General features: G+C 42.4%; 1 protein-coding gene across 2 annotated transcripts in view; it reads right to left on the bottom strand.

The window, feature by feature from the left end:
- Positions 1 to 17629, bottom strand: part of PSMD14 (proteasome 26S subunit, non-ATPase 14) — a 190818-nt gene that overhangs the window by 159652 nt on the left and 13537 nt on the right. For both annotated transcript variants that reach the window (XM_033946246.1, XM_033946247.1), the window contains exon 2: positions 16483 to 16534. In XM_033946246.1, coding sequence (XP_033802137.1) covers positions 16483 to 16530 — 48 coding nt within the window. In that variant the 5' untranslated portion in view covers positions 16531 to 16534. The remainder of the gene's footprint in view (positions 1 to 16482; positions 16535 to 17629) is intronic.

Here is a 17629-nt window from a genome sequence, read left to right on the forward strand (position 1 = left end):
TATGCCTTGTTATCGCATCCTCTGCAGTCTGCCAAGACAACCTGCAATGAACAATGTGAAGCAATTTTGCCTGTCTATCCATATATATTTTATTTTATTCTTTATTGATTTTCAATTCGAGTACAAAGTGCAATAAATTTTACATACAATTAATATCATGAACAGCACTACATTCGATCAAAGAATGATACAAAATTTATTTCCCCCTCCCTACCTGGATGTGTGTGCAAATCAAATAGGAAATAAAGGCATTATACAACTAGTCAGAGTTAACAAAATTCGTTATTTTAAATAGTTTAGTATGACCCAATATTTCTGAATTCATTTTTTCATATCTATAACATAAGGTTTCCCACCAAAAGGAAAAATTAAGCCTGTCCCTGTACTTCCAATTTTTGGTAATCATTTGTATGGCAATCCCTGTCATAATGATAAAGAGTCTGCTTTTATATCTATCTAATGGAGGTTTAGTTGACAACAATGTCCCACAGATGACCACATCGTAGGACAATGGAATCGATGCTTCCAGTATCATATTAATTTGTCCCCATATTGATTTCCAGAAATTGAATATCAAGGGACAATAAAACAACAAATGATCCAGTGTCCCTACATCATGGTGACAGTGCCAGCATCTATTAGGACTTTAAACTATTCAACTTTTGCAAACGAACTGGGGGGTCCAAAAAACTCTATGTAACACAAAGAACCATGTTTGTCTCATAGATGCTGACGCTGTACAACTCATCCTCCAAGTCCAAATCCATCGCTATTGAGTAGCAGAAATCTGCTGCTTTAACTCAATGCCTCAAATGTCTTTTAGGCTTGTTTTAGGTTTTTTATTCAAATAATCAGATATTAATTTATATCATTTGGCAGCCTGATGCCCTAGCAAATCTGTCTGGAAACATGGGCCCAGCAGGCTATACTGATTTTCCAAGTTGCGCCAATCAGGGAACCCTTTCTGAATGGCCTGTTTCAACTGCAACCATTTATAAGCTTGAGACTTTGATATGCCAAATGATTGTTGCAGTTGTAATAAACTTAGCATTTTCCCATTTGAGATCACATCATCCAAAGTACGTATGCCTGCCTGCAGCCAATGTTTCCAGAGGATATATATTTTAAATACACCACTTATATGTACACATATTTCTTTTACGGTCTTCTTTATAAATATTATTTTATCGATAAGGTCATATAAATAACACAAACTCTGGAATTTAGAAGTATTTTTAAAAATATGCTGTAGTAGACCATTTTAATACATCTGACCGAAATGTGATGATGGTTTCAAGGAAATGTATAACATTATTAAATAATGATTTAAAAGTTATGTACTGTATCTCCAGAATGTCAGTACCACATTCGAGTCTGGTACTGCCATAGGGTCTTTCTGATCACTGCAGCATCATTAAGAAACTAGGGCTGGGCAAAGTTTGTTAACTCCAATGGCATCTATAGGTAGTTTGAGCAGAAGCATGCCAAGCTGAGTCTTCTACATTTGCTGCTGACAGAGATGGCTATATAGTCATGTGAAAAAATTAGAACACCCCATGAAATATTCAGTTCTTTCTGAAGAAATGTTCACATATCAATGTCAAATCTTTTTTTTTATTTATCTCTGGAACTGCAGGTAAAAAGCAAACATTTTCCTTGATTTACTCATGAAACAAAAGATATCCACAAAAATGTGTACACTTCTCCCTCCGTATTCGCGGTTTCTGCACTCATGGTTTCACTTATTTGCGATTTTTTACTTGCTGACTCAGCCCCAAAAAATTACATCATGATTAAAAGTTCCTTTCCTTTTACTGTACCGAAAAAAGTTTAATGTTTACCAACACTCACTCTGAAAATCGCTGCTTCCATGCTTTCTCCCACCAAATCGATGCTTCAAATCTTTCACCCTGAAAATCGCTGCTTCATAGCATGCACAAAGAAAAACACTGCTTCCCATCATCCATCGAGAGAAACGCTGCTTCCCAGCATGCATGGAGAAAATCGCTATTACCCAGAAAATCACTGGGAATCGCTGCTTGCCTGCTAAAAGCTGCTAGAAGCTTTGGGAATCGCTGCTTGCCTGCTAAAAGCCCTAGAATATCTGGTACTTGTACAGGACGATGAGGATAAAGAACTGCCTGAGTACAAGTATTCCAATATTGAAGTCTCAGTATTGAACATTTCTTTTTTGCCTTGTTGAGAAAACAGTACAGTATTGAACTTTTTTAACCCTGAGATTATTACTGTACACCACTGTATTGTTGTTCAATAAATACATTGTTATTCCACCAAAATTGCAAATTTCAATATTAATAATAATGGCTGTTTCCAAAAACCGCGAATAACATTTGAAATGTTATTTGCAGTTTTAATCACAAAACATCTGGCTGTTGCAAAGATCTGCAAATAACATATAAAAAGTTATTTGCGGTTTTTCCATATTCGTAGTTATATTCCGCCCGCAACCAATGCGAATACGAAGGGAGAAGTGTATTCTAATTGAGGACTAAATTAGGACACCCACACATGCTCTCCTATTTAAAGTGGCTCAAATCACACACTGGTGTATTACATCAAGTACACATGATTAGAACATCGTTACTCAACATTTTGAAGGACTTTTGCGCTACTTAAACCTCAGACATTTAGTTTGGGGTGCTCATGACTGCTGCAGTGAGAGTAAACACCATGGTGAGATCAAAAGAGCTGTCTGAGGCCTTCAGAAAAAAAAAAGATTGTAGCAGCTTTTAAGTCTGGTAAGGAATTTAAAAAGATCTCGAAAGAATTTGACATTAGCTATTCCACAGTCCTGAAAATAGTGTACAAGTGGAGGACTTTCCAAACAACTACCAACATGCTCAGGTCTGGCCGTCCAAGCAGGTGGATCCCCAGAGCAGATCACAAGATGCTAAAAGAAGTCTCCCTAAAAAGTCATCACAGAACCTACAGCAGGCTGTTGCTACTGTTGATGTGAAAGTGCATGCCTCTACAAACATAAAGAGATTGGTAAAGTCTATCACTGGTGTGATATAGAGGTTGAAAAGCAAAGGGGACAGGAGGGCACCCTGCAGTACTCTATATTTTATCAGTTTAGGTTGTTTTGGGTCCTATGGCTCAGGAATGACAAGAACCATTGGAGCGCTCGATCATTTATTCTGGCAAGGAGGCAGTGGTGGTCAATGGTATCGAAGGCAGTACTGAGGTTTCTAGAAGGACCAGTAGCCCATCGCTTCCTTTGTCTAGTATGTTCCAGCAGTTATCAATAATGTCCAATAAGACTGTTTCCGTGCTATGGAATTTTCTGAATCCAGATTGGTAAGGGGAGAAGCCGCTCTGTCTGTAAATAAAGGCCAGGAATTGTGATAGTACACTTCTCCCTCCTTATTCACGGGGGTTAGGGGCAGAGCCGGCCCGCAAATAAGGAAAATTTGTGAATAACTTTTTGGCCGACTCTGACCCACCCTCGGACCTTACCTGGTGGTCTAGCGGTGACGCGGGGCATAAGTGATTTTCCTACACTCCTACCCCGTACAGAGCCATGCTGTGTACCATGTTCAGTTTTTGCCTCCAGTATCTTTTCCAATTTCTAACTCCATTCACATACACATTAGGCAGACAGCCACTACTACTAATCACTTATATTACGCTGAAAGGTGTATGCAGCGCTGTACATTTTGACATTTATAGACGATCCCTGCTCGGAAGACCTGCTGGTCACATATGAACATAAGATTTGCCACTGATGGGTGTTGGTTCAGTCCTAGTTGTTTTGGCTATTTTAAAAATGCTGTAAAATAGCTTTTCTATGTTGACCGAGTTTTGGTTGAGCGTCTTTTTCAGTGGGGTGATGTTCTTAGTCGGGGGTTCTGCAGCTGAGTTTGCGATATTGACTGTGATAAGGTAGTGGTAGGACCAGGGTACTGCCTCGAAGTTGTAGTGCTGGATGCAAGGGTTGGTGGGTTTGTTATTTTGTGTGAAAACTAGGTCAAGAGTATGGCCTGCAGTGTGGGTGGTTGAGGTGATGGATCTGGTGGAAGCCTAGGTCTGATATTGCTATAGAAGTCAGCTGGTGCCCCGGTTATGTTGGGGTAGTTTGTGAAGTTGAAGTCACCAGGGATGGTGATTTGTTGGTGGGAAATAACTAGGTTACATAGAAACATGATGGCAGATAAAGGCCAAATGGCCCATCTAGTCTGCCCATCTGCAGTAATCATTATCTCTTCCTCTCTCTAAGAGATCTCATGTGCCTATCCTACGCTTTCTTGCATTCAGACAAAGTCTTGGTCTCTACCACCTCTTCTGGGAGACTGTTCCATGCATCTACCACCCTTTGTGTAAAAAAGTATTTCCTTAGATTACTGCTGAGCCTATCCCTCTTGACTTCATCATATGCCCTCTCATTCCAGAGCTTTCTTTCAAATGAAAAAGGCTCAATCATGCACATTTACGCCACATAGGTATTTAAACATCTCTCACAACAAAAAAAGGAAAAAAACAACCCCACATGTAGCAATATAAATAAAATGGGAGTGGGGAAGGGACACAATCAATGAACTTCAAGGACAACTAATTTATTGAAAAAATATAAAACTAAAACATATATAACATACGAAAAGTATATACAAGCTTAATAGAGTCCTTTAATCCTTTTTGTACTGGATCCCACTCCTATTTAAATTAAACATCTCTATTATATCTCCCCTCTCCCGCCTTTCCTCTAAAGTATGACCGTTATGAGGTCACCTAGGGCATTCATGGGGGAGCTTGGGGCTCTGTAGATCAGGGCAAATATGTGGATTCTGGTATGCCCAGTGAAAAAGGTGAGACATTCAATACCATTTGGTGTGATAGTGTCTATCAGCTTTGGGAAGATGTTTGATTTTATAATGGATGCCACTGCTCTTCCTTTTTTGTTTGTATGAAAGCATGTTAAGGCTTGATAGCCTGGTGGTATAATGAGAGGCTAGAGAAACTGGACCTCTTCTCCCTTGAAAAGAGAAGTGAAACATTCAAGATATTGAAGGGAATTGACTTAGTAGAGAAAGAGAGATTGTTCACCCTCTCCAAGGTGAAGAGAACGAGAGGGCACTCACTAAAGTTAGAAGGGAAAAGATTCCGTACAAACGTAAGGAAGTTCTTCTTCACCCAGAGTGGTAGAAATCTAGAATGCTCTTCCGGAGGCTATTATAGGGGAAAGCACCATTCAGGGATTCAAGAAAAGGTTGGATAAGTTCCTAATGGAACAGAACATACGCAGGTAAGGCTAGACTCAAATAGGGCACTGGTCTTTGACCTAAGGGCTACCGCGTGAGTGGACTGCTGGGCACAATGGACCACTGGTCTGACCCAGCAGTGGCAAATCTTATGCTCTTATGTGACCAGTAGGTTTTCCGAGCAGGGACCGTCTATAAATTTCAAAATGTACAGCGCTACATACACCTTTCAGCGCAATATAAGTGATTAGTAGTAATAGTAGTAGTGGCTGTCTGCCTAATGTGTATGTGAATGGAGATAGAAATGGGAAAAGATACTGGAGGCAAAAACTGAACATGGGGAAAATAAAAAAGGCATGAATAGTGTTTCTTATTATAATATTTTTTTGTTTCATAACAAGCTGAGAATCAAGGTTTTAATGTATAATGTATCTTGGAGATGCATGAAATTCCATTATTACAAATACCACCAACAGCAATTGCTGAAATAAGATGCTTGGCTCCTGATCATGATGCATCAATGACTTTAGAACATATTATAATGAGGTGTCAAATATACTAGAGATGAAGAAATGAGACAGTACACTTTGCAGATATCTGGAAAATTACTAGGGAAACCTTTAATCACCAGGGGACAGAAAATAACTAATGACGGTAACTAAGCAAACAGGCATTTAAACTGGGAATCTTATGTTAAATAAGCAAAGACTATATTCTAGACCAGGGGTGCCCAAAAGGTCGATCGCGATCGACCAGTAGATCGCAAGAGCAAAGCGAGTCGATAGTGGAGCCCATCTCAGGCTCAGTGTTCAACTCGTGTTGCCTTTGCATTCTCCCTGCTTCCCCGACGCTGCAAAAGCTGGGCAAGTGCAGCCACTGCACAAGCACCAGGCCCACAAACCTTCTTCTCCCACCCCCCATGTCAATTTTGAGAGGTTCCGGATCAGCCAGAATTGATGTCGGGGGTGGAGGGAGAAAGGCTTGTGAGTCCGGCACTTGTGCAGTGGCTGCATGGGCCTGGCTTTTGCGGCATCGGGGAAGCAAGGATTTATTGGCGGCAGTGGCTAGGAGGGGAGGAGGGAGAAAGACAGACAGAAAGCAAAAAAGGGGACACGGAGAGAGAAAGACAGATAGATAGAAAGAAAGAAGGGGGGCAGGGAGAAAGAGAGAAAAAAGGGGAGGGGGCATGGAGAAAGGAAGAAAAAGTTGGACTCATAGAGGGACAGAGAGCTGTTTGTTGGGGAAAGGAATGAGGTATGGAGGAGAGGCAGAAAGAAGGGAAGAAATATTGGATGCACAGTCAGAAGGAAGTGCAACCAGAGACTCATGAAATCACCCCCTTTGCTCCAATACTCCCTCTCTTCTTGCTCACTCATCCCGGATCTTGTGTATTTCTCCCATTTTTGATCTTTCCTCCTGTTTTTGTCCCAGTATCTAAGAACTCCTCTTCCTTGCCTCCCTACCCCATAAAACTGCCAAAATAAATTATTCAGACAAAACTAAACTGATTACTCAAAACAAAACTAATTACTCAAAATGAAATTAAATTTTTTAATGAAAAATAATTCAAATTTATGCATATGGGATTTAGCCATAGAATCTTGAAAAATCTTCCACAAGAAACTGGGGGCTGTGCTTGTTGGCACACATTCAATTGTGACAACTACCTGGCTTTGCTCTACAGCCATTTTCAGTTACTGTTCATAACCAGGTTTTATTTCTAAGCTGGGCTTGATGCCAAAAATAGGTTAGATTTCTCAATGAAAACTAGTTTAAAGCACTTTCTACATTTTGAAAACAATTTAACACAAGAATTTTTCATTTTCCTAGAAGAAAATAGCATGGTGGTTAACAATGGAATTTAAAGAGAGAGTAAGCAACTTACTTTCCACATACACTAGGGCAGGGGGGTCAAAGTCCCTTCTTGAGGGCCGCAATCCAGTCGGGTTTTCCGGATTTCCTCAATGAATATGCATGAGATCTATTTGCATGCACTGCTTTCATTGTATGCTAATAGATCTCATTCATATTCATTGGGGAAAACCTGACTGAATTGTGGCCCTCAAGGAGGGACTTTGACCCTTCACTAGGGGAAAGATGAATACAAGGCCCAGAGAACATAAGGCTTGTGGCATTTGCATTAATTCTCAAAAGAAAATTACATTCTTTGAGTGCTTCCTCTCAAACTGTTTGATTTGTTCACTATAGTTTTATCTTGAAAAGCCTGTACTCACAGACTTATACACCAAAAACCTAAAGTGTTCAATTTACAAAAAAGATTTTCTTAGAAAACGGTGCAAAATTGTTGTAACATTAGCTAATAGGATCTTGAAAAAGCTTGCAATCTCTACCATCTGAAAAAAGCATCTCTAGAACTCATCAGAATTTAATTAAAACTTTCTATACAAACATTTATATATATATGGGTCACATTCACTAAGCTTTCCGATGCTGTAAGCTGTGATATTCTTATTGCAGTGGATCACTCTCAAATTGTTTGTGCTAGCTTACTCCTGAAGCAGTAAGACATTTTAGTATGGGAAAATCAGCAGTAAAGCTGCTATGCTGCAGGGTAGCACAGAGGGCAAGCAAAACACTAAATAACAAATTCAGCATTACTCATCTCCAAGCAAGAGGCTGGAGCAAAGAAGCAGGGCACATGCAAAGGGTAATTTGCCACCAAATGTGGCATTTCAGAAATTACCCAAGATCTCCAGTGGCTCAAATGAGCTCCTGGACCCCTATCCCTGGAATCCCTTGTGGTTTTAGGTGAGTCCCTGGAGCTTCCCTTATTTAGAAGGCTGACCGTGTGTCCCAACATACCATTAACGGTCAAACGCTACCATTTTGGAAGATGGCATCACTACTGCCTCCCAACTTTAGAGGTAGTTGGGGGTCATGGGTTCCAATCCACCATTGGAGACTGAAGGGTTGAGGGCTGCCCTGGACCAGATAGTCCAGTAGCAGAAGGGGGCAGTCTCAGGCCTTCTAGGCCACTGTTCTTCAACTGCCGGTCCGCGGATCAGTGACGGTCCGCAGAAAATTCCTGCCAGTCTGCGCAGGGCTGGCGAGATCGACATCTGCAATTTCCTGCCAGTCCGCGCAGGGCCAGCAAGATCAATGAGCTGAAGTCCGCGCAGGGCCGGAGAGATCATGGGGAGCCTCCGACAGTGGCTTTCTCCCCTCTCAGCAGCTCTTCTTACTTACCAGCGCAGTGATTCAGGAAGGAAAAATTATGTTCTTACCTGTTAATTTTCTTTCCTTTAGACGCAGCAGATGAATCCAGAGACCAATGGGATAACACACATCTACCAGCAGGCAGAGATAGAGAAACTGATTAACAGGTGGTCCTATTGGTTGGCACTCCTCCTGTATCTCCAGTATAGCTCCTTGCCCAAGCATCTGTAACCATCAATAGGCATAGCATGTAAAAAACTTCTTTCCCATAACAAATCTCAAAAGGCAATAATACAGAATACAAACATCAATAGTAACAAACTTCGAAAGTTGGAAAAGAAAAAAACGACAGACAATATCCAGAAAGGATGGGGCTCTGGATTCATCTGCTGCGTCTAAAGGAAAGAAAATTAACAGGTAAGAACATTATTTTTCCTTCCTTAGCAACAGCAGCAGATGAATCCAGAGACCAATGGGATGTAGCAAAGCAATCCTCAATCTGGGTGGGAAGCAAACGCCGCCTCCGCAACAACCAAAGCACTAAACGCATCTACCGCATGCGCCCCCACATCCAAGCAGTAATGCTGAGAGAAAGCACTCTCGGAAGATCAAGTAGCCACGAGACAAAACTCCTCCAAGGAAAAAACCTCTGGACCGAGTCCAAGAAGTAGCCATCGTTCTGACAGAATGATCATTAAGTTCTTTCGCCAACCGCTTCCCTGCCATCAAGCAAGCGTAAAGAATGTCCTCCTGGACCCATCGAGCGATGGAGGCTTTGGACGCCGCCATACGTTTGAGGCGTCCCGTGAAGAATACAAAAAGGTGACCTAAACAACTAAATGTCGTTAGAAACCTAGCTCGCGGAGAACACTTACACACTTTCAAAAAATGCAGTGAATAAAAGCACGTCTCCCCATTTCTCTTCCCAGAAAGAAGGAAGGAAAAGTGAGAGTGTCATAAAAGAAAGGATGACACCTCCTTAGAAAGCAATTGTGGTACCGTCCGAACTGACAGATTTTGTAAATCAGAAATAGGAATCCCTGCCAAACAAGGCCTGCAACTCAGAAAACCGCCGAGCTGAAGCCATGGCCACAAGAAACCCCGTGTTCAACGGCACAGCTCTTTAAAGTCTCAAAAGACAAGGATGAAATGAAGCCTTCGGTAAACTGCGAAGAAGTATCTTAAGACTGTACTCCGGACAGGGCTTTCTAAGAGGTGTACGAATATACTGTACTCCGTTTAGGAACTGAACTACATGAAGCTGAGAAGTAATCGAAGAGCAATATACCTAGCCCTTGTAACAAGCTAAGAATGGCAATTGAAGCTGAAGGGAATTGAACTCTTAGCCCTTGGCAATACACTTGTGCCAAAAAAGAACTCTGGAAGGGTGCAAATGTTGAGAAATACCCAAGAAAGGAAAACCCTCCAAAAGGAAGCAGAAGCCACAGGTGAAGACGTCTGTATTGCCTGGATAAGAGAAGAAACAACTTGCTTCGCATAACCCTTACACGTCAGACATGACTTTTCAAAAGCTAGGTCGCAATACCAAAGTAGTACGAATATCCATGTTGATCGGACCCTAGGTGAGCAAATCCAGAGATACCAGGACACTCAACAGTCCTGCTGTCGAAAGACTCATCAGATCCGCATAGCAAAGATGGCGCAGTCAATCCAGAGATTCTACAAATACTGTGCTCTGAAAGCGAGCTTGAGATGGCAAATCCAAGCATCATCAGTCAGGGGAAAACACTGAAAAAAGAGAAACCAGAGGTGAGAAAGAAGCCACGCTGCTACCCCCTCTGACTCCCACTCCCTGTGCCCGCCGAAGAAGCTAGGAAGCTTAGAATTTTGAGACGAGGCCATGAGGTCTAGTTCCAGGAGATTTCACTTCCATAAAAAGAGCTGGAACACCTGAGCCAAAATTCTCAATATCCAGGATGTAGAAGATTTCACTAGTACTAACATTTACACTTTCTAGAGCGTACACTGTACACTGTAACATACAATAAATGGGCCATGCACAGATTTCGCGGAGAGAAAGTCTATCCAAACTCTTTTCCTGATCCATAAAATGATCTGCCAACAGAAGAGGAAGATGAGGGTCCATCCACTGAAGTAGAACCACAACTTTACCTGCCAACTGAGTACATCACCTACTGCCCAGGCTGTAGAGAAATACCCCCATCATAATACTGACTGAAAAGACCTTCAGCGTCATTCCGGAAGAATGGTCTGAAGCTCCAGAAATGGTAGCCTGACCATGCTCCAGAGTAGAAGAATGAACAAGTACTGAGTCGCTTCTTAAGACCAGACTCCTGGAGCTGAGGATGGAAGGCACCAAGCCCCCCAACCCGACAGCCCGGGATTATTAGTGGCCATGAGCTAGTCCAGCAAAGACCGAGGCATGCCTTTGAAAAGAGAAATCTTGCTGAGCCATCAAATCATACAGAGCGATGCTTGAGGAGCCTACCAAATAATTGGAGCCCTGAGATACCGGGAACCACCGGAACAAAAGCAACTGCTGTAGCGTTATAATGGGAAAGCAAGCCGAAGTTCCCAGTGGAGTCAGCAACATGGATCCTAGAACATGTACAGAATCCCATACTCTTGGTCATGGTGACCGAAGAAGAATGCAAACCTGAGACTGTGACCCATCGCCCTAGTCTCTGGGAAGAAACACATTTCTCTCCTATATAAATAAAAACATCTCCCCGGTATACCTATAAATAGTACAGGAGAAAAGAGCGCTGTGCAAATTTGAAGATTCACGTCCAAAGAACTGAGGAAAAGAAACCATCCTTTTCGTGTCAGTCAAATGGCCCACCTGGAAGACATCCAAATCAAGCAGTTAGTCAAGAAGAAAGTAGGTGAATCGCTTGGTAGCGCCAAAACAGTACCACTGCCTACATTTTCTAAAATGTTCGTGAAGCCTTGGGTAGGCAAAATGGCATGTGCCAAAACCGAAAGCGCTGCTCCAAGAGAGGCAAGCAAACCTAGTGCAGATTCGGAGTCCATAGTGAAAATGTAAATATTCTCCCAGTTTTCCTGCAGAAATGTGTAATCCTGAGAAACTAATTCAGTAGAACGGGATCCAGCCTGCCCAATGCCCCTGTCTTGGGCATCATGCAGTAAGTGGAACAACGCCCCTTAGTTCCTGAAGAACTACAAGAACTGCCCTGAGGACCAGTAACACTTAAAAGGGAAACACAAAACATACAGACTCCTGGAACAAACCGGAAACCTGAGGAGGATGCAAAATTGCAAGCATCCTGAAAAATGTTCACAGCCCCCTGACCTGACATTATAGCATCTTCTCCCTCATGAGAAAGCCTGAAGAGTCATTGGAAGAAGTCAAGATCCCCTCAGAATGAAGTGCAGAAGGTCAGGGAACGGCAGGATGAGAACTGTAGGATCTGTAAGAAGAAATAAATTCTCCTATGAAAAATCAAGTTTCAAAATATAAAGAGGAGTATATCGGAACCAAGAAAACAGTACTAACTCCATGCAATGTGAGCGAAATACGTATGTCCTTTAAAGTGAATACATACTAGATGCAATCAAGATGCTGCATCTATCGCCCGTGGAAAACAACAGCATCCTAACAGGTATCAGACAAAGCTCACATCGTTAATGAGAGCTTCAGCGATGAGGCTAACCGCCACATAGCACGTGCTCCTCCGCGGGTTTGATAGAATAGGTAACTGGCTCCTGGTTAGAAGGAGCTGCACAGCCCTTCCTGTCTGGTCGGGGGGTCCGTCTAGCATGTGCCACGAGAAGATGGTGACAGGAGAAACCAGCGTGATAAGCATGGAAATCTGAAGTCCAGGCTCTCTCAGAAATAGAGAAAGAGAGTCTGGCCGCAGGAAGATGCGAAGTGTCATTATGCCTATAGAGACGGCACAAACTTGGAAACTGTTAGTACTACCTTTAGGCATATATATCCTATGCCACTACTAGACACATGCATCGCAGGACAGAGGCCTAAATAAGAAGGACAGTAACCAACAGACAAAGGCTCAATCTGCAGGGACCCCAAGAGAGACAATGAGATACCCGTATGAAATACAGGGCACTATCTTACTGCTGATCTCACTGTGCCGTGAGTTGCCGTATGTCGACCCAGTCTGGAGATACCAAGACTGGGTGACCTAGTACAGGTCAGAGTCTCTCTGGTAATCCCCTTGAGTGCTAACCCCAGAGTCCAATTAAACTAGCATCTTCCTTCAAAGAAATACAGCAGGAACACAGACAGACATATAAATCTGCCCAAGCTTGTCCCAAAGCTGGTGAAACACGTACAACTTGTCTGAACCGGAAAGGAGAGAAGCCACGGCATACCCTGACCAAAGTCAGCTGTAAATAAACTACTGGAACGCTGCAGGTCTCCCGCCATCGCCGGAGACCCAAGCGCACACCTGATTCTCGCCAACACGTGGCCGCTGCACCAACGCTCCTAGAAACATAGTCGGATTCAAGCTCCGCAAAATTTACCCTGCCGCGGCCTACATAGAAAGAAAATCAGACTCGGGGAATAACTAGAAGAACGGTGCGGTGCTTCCCACAGCACCGGAAAAAACATGTCCCATCTCATGCGCGCTGCTATAAACCGGCACCTGCACAATCAGCTGCACATGACCGTGACAAACACCGATGAAAGAGAGCTTCAGAATAAACAGGACTACTGCTGCACTGAAACTCAACAAGAAGAACAAGTGCGAGCATGAAATCGCACCGCTACTGCCGCGCTGTAACCAACAAGGAAACCAAGCGCGTGCATGCAAAGGGCGGGAAAGTCCTGGCTCCCTCAACGGATTTCTAGTCATAAAACTTAGCCTCAATAAAATATCCATTCCTTAAACATACATTGATCGAACCCACAGTACTAAGACTCCCAAACAGAACCTGAAGTTCAAACAACAGTAAAAAACACATACATACTCACAAGCTTGTTGTTAGGGCCGGTTGAAGCCAGTAAGAGCTGGTTGTGCAGCAATAACAGGGTAGAATGTAGCAACTGTGGTCTCCTTTTTTTTTAAAAAACAGAGAAGGGAAAGAAGAAAAAAATCGACACCCAATCAGACCCTCTAGCAATGGAGGGAAGGTGAGGCAGGGACCTGTGGGGGCCCAGATGTAACCCCTAAAGCTGGCACCGTTCAGCCGGACACCCGTCTCACTGAAGAGAAACCTCAACAGGAGAAACAGAATGGCAGTCTCACTGAAGAGAAATCGCAACAGGAGAAACAAAATGGCAGTCTCACTGAAGAGAAACTTCAACAGGAGAAAATAAAGATCCAGTCACAGCCAGAACCCAGGAACTGTCATATGGAACAGAGAAAGGGTGGACACTGGATGGAAAGGGCAGAGAGGGTGGACAGTGGATGCAAGGGGCGGAGAGATGGTGGACAGTAAATGGAAGGGATAAAGAGAGAGAGGGCAGAGGCTGGGTAGAAGGGACAAAGAGAGGACAGATGTCGCATTGAAGGAAGCGAGGACAAGCGCTGAATAGAAAGAAGACAGTGAAGAGAAGATGATTAACGACAAAAGGTAGAAAAATTTTTTTTTTTGTTGCTTTACGTAGAATCAAGTAGTATTGTAACTGTATTAATTAAAGTTTATAAATAGGAAATTGAAATAAGGCAGTTTTTTGGGGACTAAACCCCTTTCCTCAGGTCAGGACAAGATACCATAGTATAGTGGTGCCCAAATGGTCGATCGTGATCGACCAGTAGATCACAAAGGCAATGTGAATCGATTGTGTTGCCGTTGCAATCTTTTTCTTCCTGCCTCCCCAAGCCAAGCCAGGCGCGTACAAGTGCCAGACTCACAAGACTGACGTCGGAAAGGTAGTTCTGGGCCATCCAATCGCTGCCTGGCTGGCCTGGAACTGCCTCTCCGACGTCGGAGGTGAAGTCTTGTGAGTCCGGCGCATGTACGTGCCTGGCCTAGCTCAGGGAAGCAGCAAGGAGAAATTGGCGTGGTGGCTTAGGGGGTAGGGAAAAAATCGGGGAAGTGGAGAAGTCAGCGCAATGGCTGGGGGAGCAGGGGAAGAGAGAGAGAAAGTAAGACAGGCAAGGGGGGGAGAGAGAGAGAGAGAGAGAAAGAAAGGCAGAAATAAAGAGGGGGCAGGGGGAGAGAGAGAAACAGGCAGTCAGGGGAAGAGAGAAAGAAAGAGAGACAGAAAGAATAGGGAAGTGGCAGAAAGAAAGAAATATTGGATTTACAGTCAGAAGAAGGAAGTGCAACCAGAGACTCATGAAATCACCAGACAAAAAGGTAGGGAAAATTATTTAATTTTCAATTTAGTGATCAAAATGTGTCCGTTTTGAGAATTTATATCTGCTCTCTGTATTTTGCACTATGGCCCCCTTTTACTAAACCGCAATAGCGGTTTTTAGTGCAGGGAGCCTATGAGCATCGTGAGCAGCGCAGGGCATTCAGCGCATCTCCCTGCGCTAAAAAACGCTATTGTGGTTTAGTAAAAAGGGAGGGGTATATTTGTCTATTTTTGTATAGTTGTTCCTGAGGCGACATTGCATAAAGTCATCTGCCTTGACCTCTTTGAAAACCCACGGAATATAAATGATAATTAACATTTTCTCTGCGTACAGTGTGCTTTGTGTTTTTTAAAATTTTATTGTTGGTAAATCATTTTGACTTGGTCATTTTAAAAGTAGCTCGCAAGCCCCAAAAGTATGGGCACTCCTGCTGTAGAGCCATTCTTGTATGACTGGATGAGCTATATGTATCTTTTTTTTTTAGTTGTTTAAATTCATGCAGAAATAAATGGCTAGATTGAACCTAATGACTTCATTAATGTCTTTCCCTTTTTTAAACCTCTATACCATTTGAAAAAGGGCAAATATCTAATTATTCCCTTCTATCATTGGATGCTTCCTAAATTTAGTAAAAATATTCTGGCACAAGTGTCAAACCTTAAAAAAGGAAATCATATTGAGCATTGAAAAATAATAATAATTAACTAATAAAAATAGTACACATTTAGGGCTCCTTTTACTAAGTTGCGAAAATGGTTTTAGCGTGTGCTTAGCGCACACAGAATTACCACGTGCGCTAGACACTAATGCCAGCATTGAGCTGGCATTAGTTTTCCCGCGTAGTGCGGGATTTTGCCCGTGCTAAAAATGTTGGCGCACCTTAGTAAAAGAGGGGGCTAATTTTCCCCACCAACAAATTTCCCCATCCCGCCCCACCCGGCTACTTTTTCATGCCACCCAGCTGGAAAAATTTTCTGGGGAGAACACTGAAATATATACAGTACAAATGCTTAGCATTAGTAAGGGTTTTTCTGGCTGATGACTGAAGAAGAATGGGGGGAGCCAAGATTTGTTTCTAGCTCTCACTCATAGCCCTGGTGTTAAGTGTGCACCTTGTGGCTTCTGAGGCCTTTTCCCTTATCCTGCTTTTATCTGTTTAATCTAATACAAAGTGAATATTTTTGGCAAAATAATACAGCATAACTGGGTTTTTGTTCGAGTTGCATGTTTTTCTGTACCCCAGTTCCTCTATAATGGAAGGTATTTTGTGACTACACTTCCCCCTCCCCATTCGCGGTTTCGGCAATCGCGATTTCACATATTCGTGAATTTTTGGGGAGGGGGAAAAAAGAAAAAAAAAACAACAGTTTTTTTCTTTCCCCCGGCGTCCTGGCCTTACCTGGTGGTCTAGCGGGCTTTCGGGGCAGGAGCAATCTTTCTACGCTCCTGCCCCGTGTAGATCGCCAATAGGAAATGGCTGTGGGGAGTTCATGATGGTATGCACTGCTTATTTTTTTTTTTTCTGACAACATATGCTTTTTAAGTGCCATGATCATTTGCATATTAGTTTACTATATTGGGAGTAAAAAAAAGTTAATAATACTGTATATATAAGGTTGTACATCAATCTTAGTGCACCATTCTAATGCATCAATTACTGTATCGAGGCCAGAGCAAGCGCTCAGGCTTTTTTATATGTCTCCTCTTACAAAGCTCCTGTATTTCTTAATGGTACAATGCATCAGCCAGTAAAGTAACACACTAAATTGCAAAAAAACCACAAACAGGAATGAAGATTTGCACTGTGAACTAACCTGGCCCAACCCAGGCATACCTCCTCCGAGACGCAGGAGTCTGTCCATATTTCTAGAAAACAGAAAATGACAGAAAATGCTCTTAAACACAGAAGTGTTTACTCAATTGTCATGTATATAATTCACCTTCAGTCACTCAGTATGTCAAAAATATTGGTGGTAATTACAACACAACATCAGACTTCCTGTTAATTAACACCACATATTAATTCAAGAAGCCGTCTTCCCTGCTAATTAACAGACCTTCTTTTACTGCTTTAGTTTGGGTTATCCCTTGGTTTATAGGCAAACCATCTCAACTCTCTTCTCAAAACTTTACCAGCATTCAAAAATTATTTTCTAGTTCTCGTCTCTAAATTAATATTTGGACCAAGAATGTTCCTGAACCACTTAGCACATGTAGCAATGTATTTTTTAGTTTGCTCAGAAATGCACAGATAGAAAGCCTTACACCTGAATTAAAAAATTGTAACATCCTCATTAGTAAGTTCTGTGCTAATTAACTTACAGCTTGTCAGTTATCATCAAAACTGCATGTGAAGGATACTGTGAGCAGAATATGGGTCTCTGGAAAAGCATCAAAAGCTTTTATTAATGAACTCATTATACTTAAAAAAAAATACTGCAAGGTAAACATAGAGAATACAATTTTCAAAGTAAGCTAGGTGCATTAAACTATGTCAATTACCCTCTGTCCGACGAAAAGTAGCCTTCCACAGCAGTACTTTCAGATGCAGGGAAAAGAGATGCTTGCAAAGTGTATGTTAAGGTCAAGAGATTCCAGAGGCCAATGCAGAAACCTATTGCAAGCTCCGCCAATTACTGCAAGGTATACATGTATGCTACTGGCCAAGTAATGCAGTAACGAGGATGAGTGCAGTATACATGGCTACACATTATATGCAAATGAGGCCATTAAGTATGTCATAGCAATACAGAAAGGATGGCCTCCAATACATAGTTCCTGCCAGAATTTTTTTGTCAGGCCCAGGGCAGCATAGCCCAACCTGACCCACCTGCTCTGTTTCTGCACCAGCACTCACCCGTGTCTCTCTCTCCCTCCCCCAACACACGTACACAAAACCAAGATTGCACCAGCCAATTACACTGCTTAATGTGGATCAGAAGTTGTTCGCAAAAATTTTAG

Source organism: Geotrypetes seraphini, chromosome 5, assembly GCF_902459505.1.
Source record: "Geotrypetes seraphini chromosome 5, aGeoSer1.1, whole genome shotgun sequence".
NCBI classification, from domain to species: domain Eukaryota; kingdom Metazoa; phylum Chordata; class Amphibia; order Gymnophiona; family Dermophiidae; genus Geotrypetes; species Geotrypetes seraphini.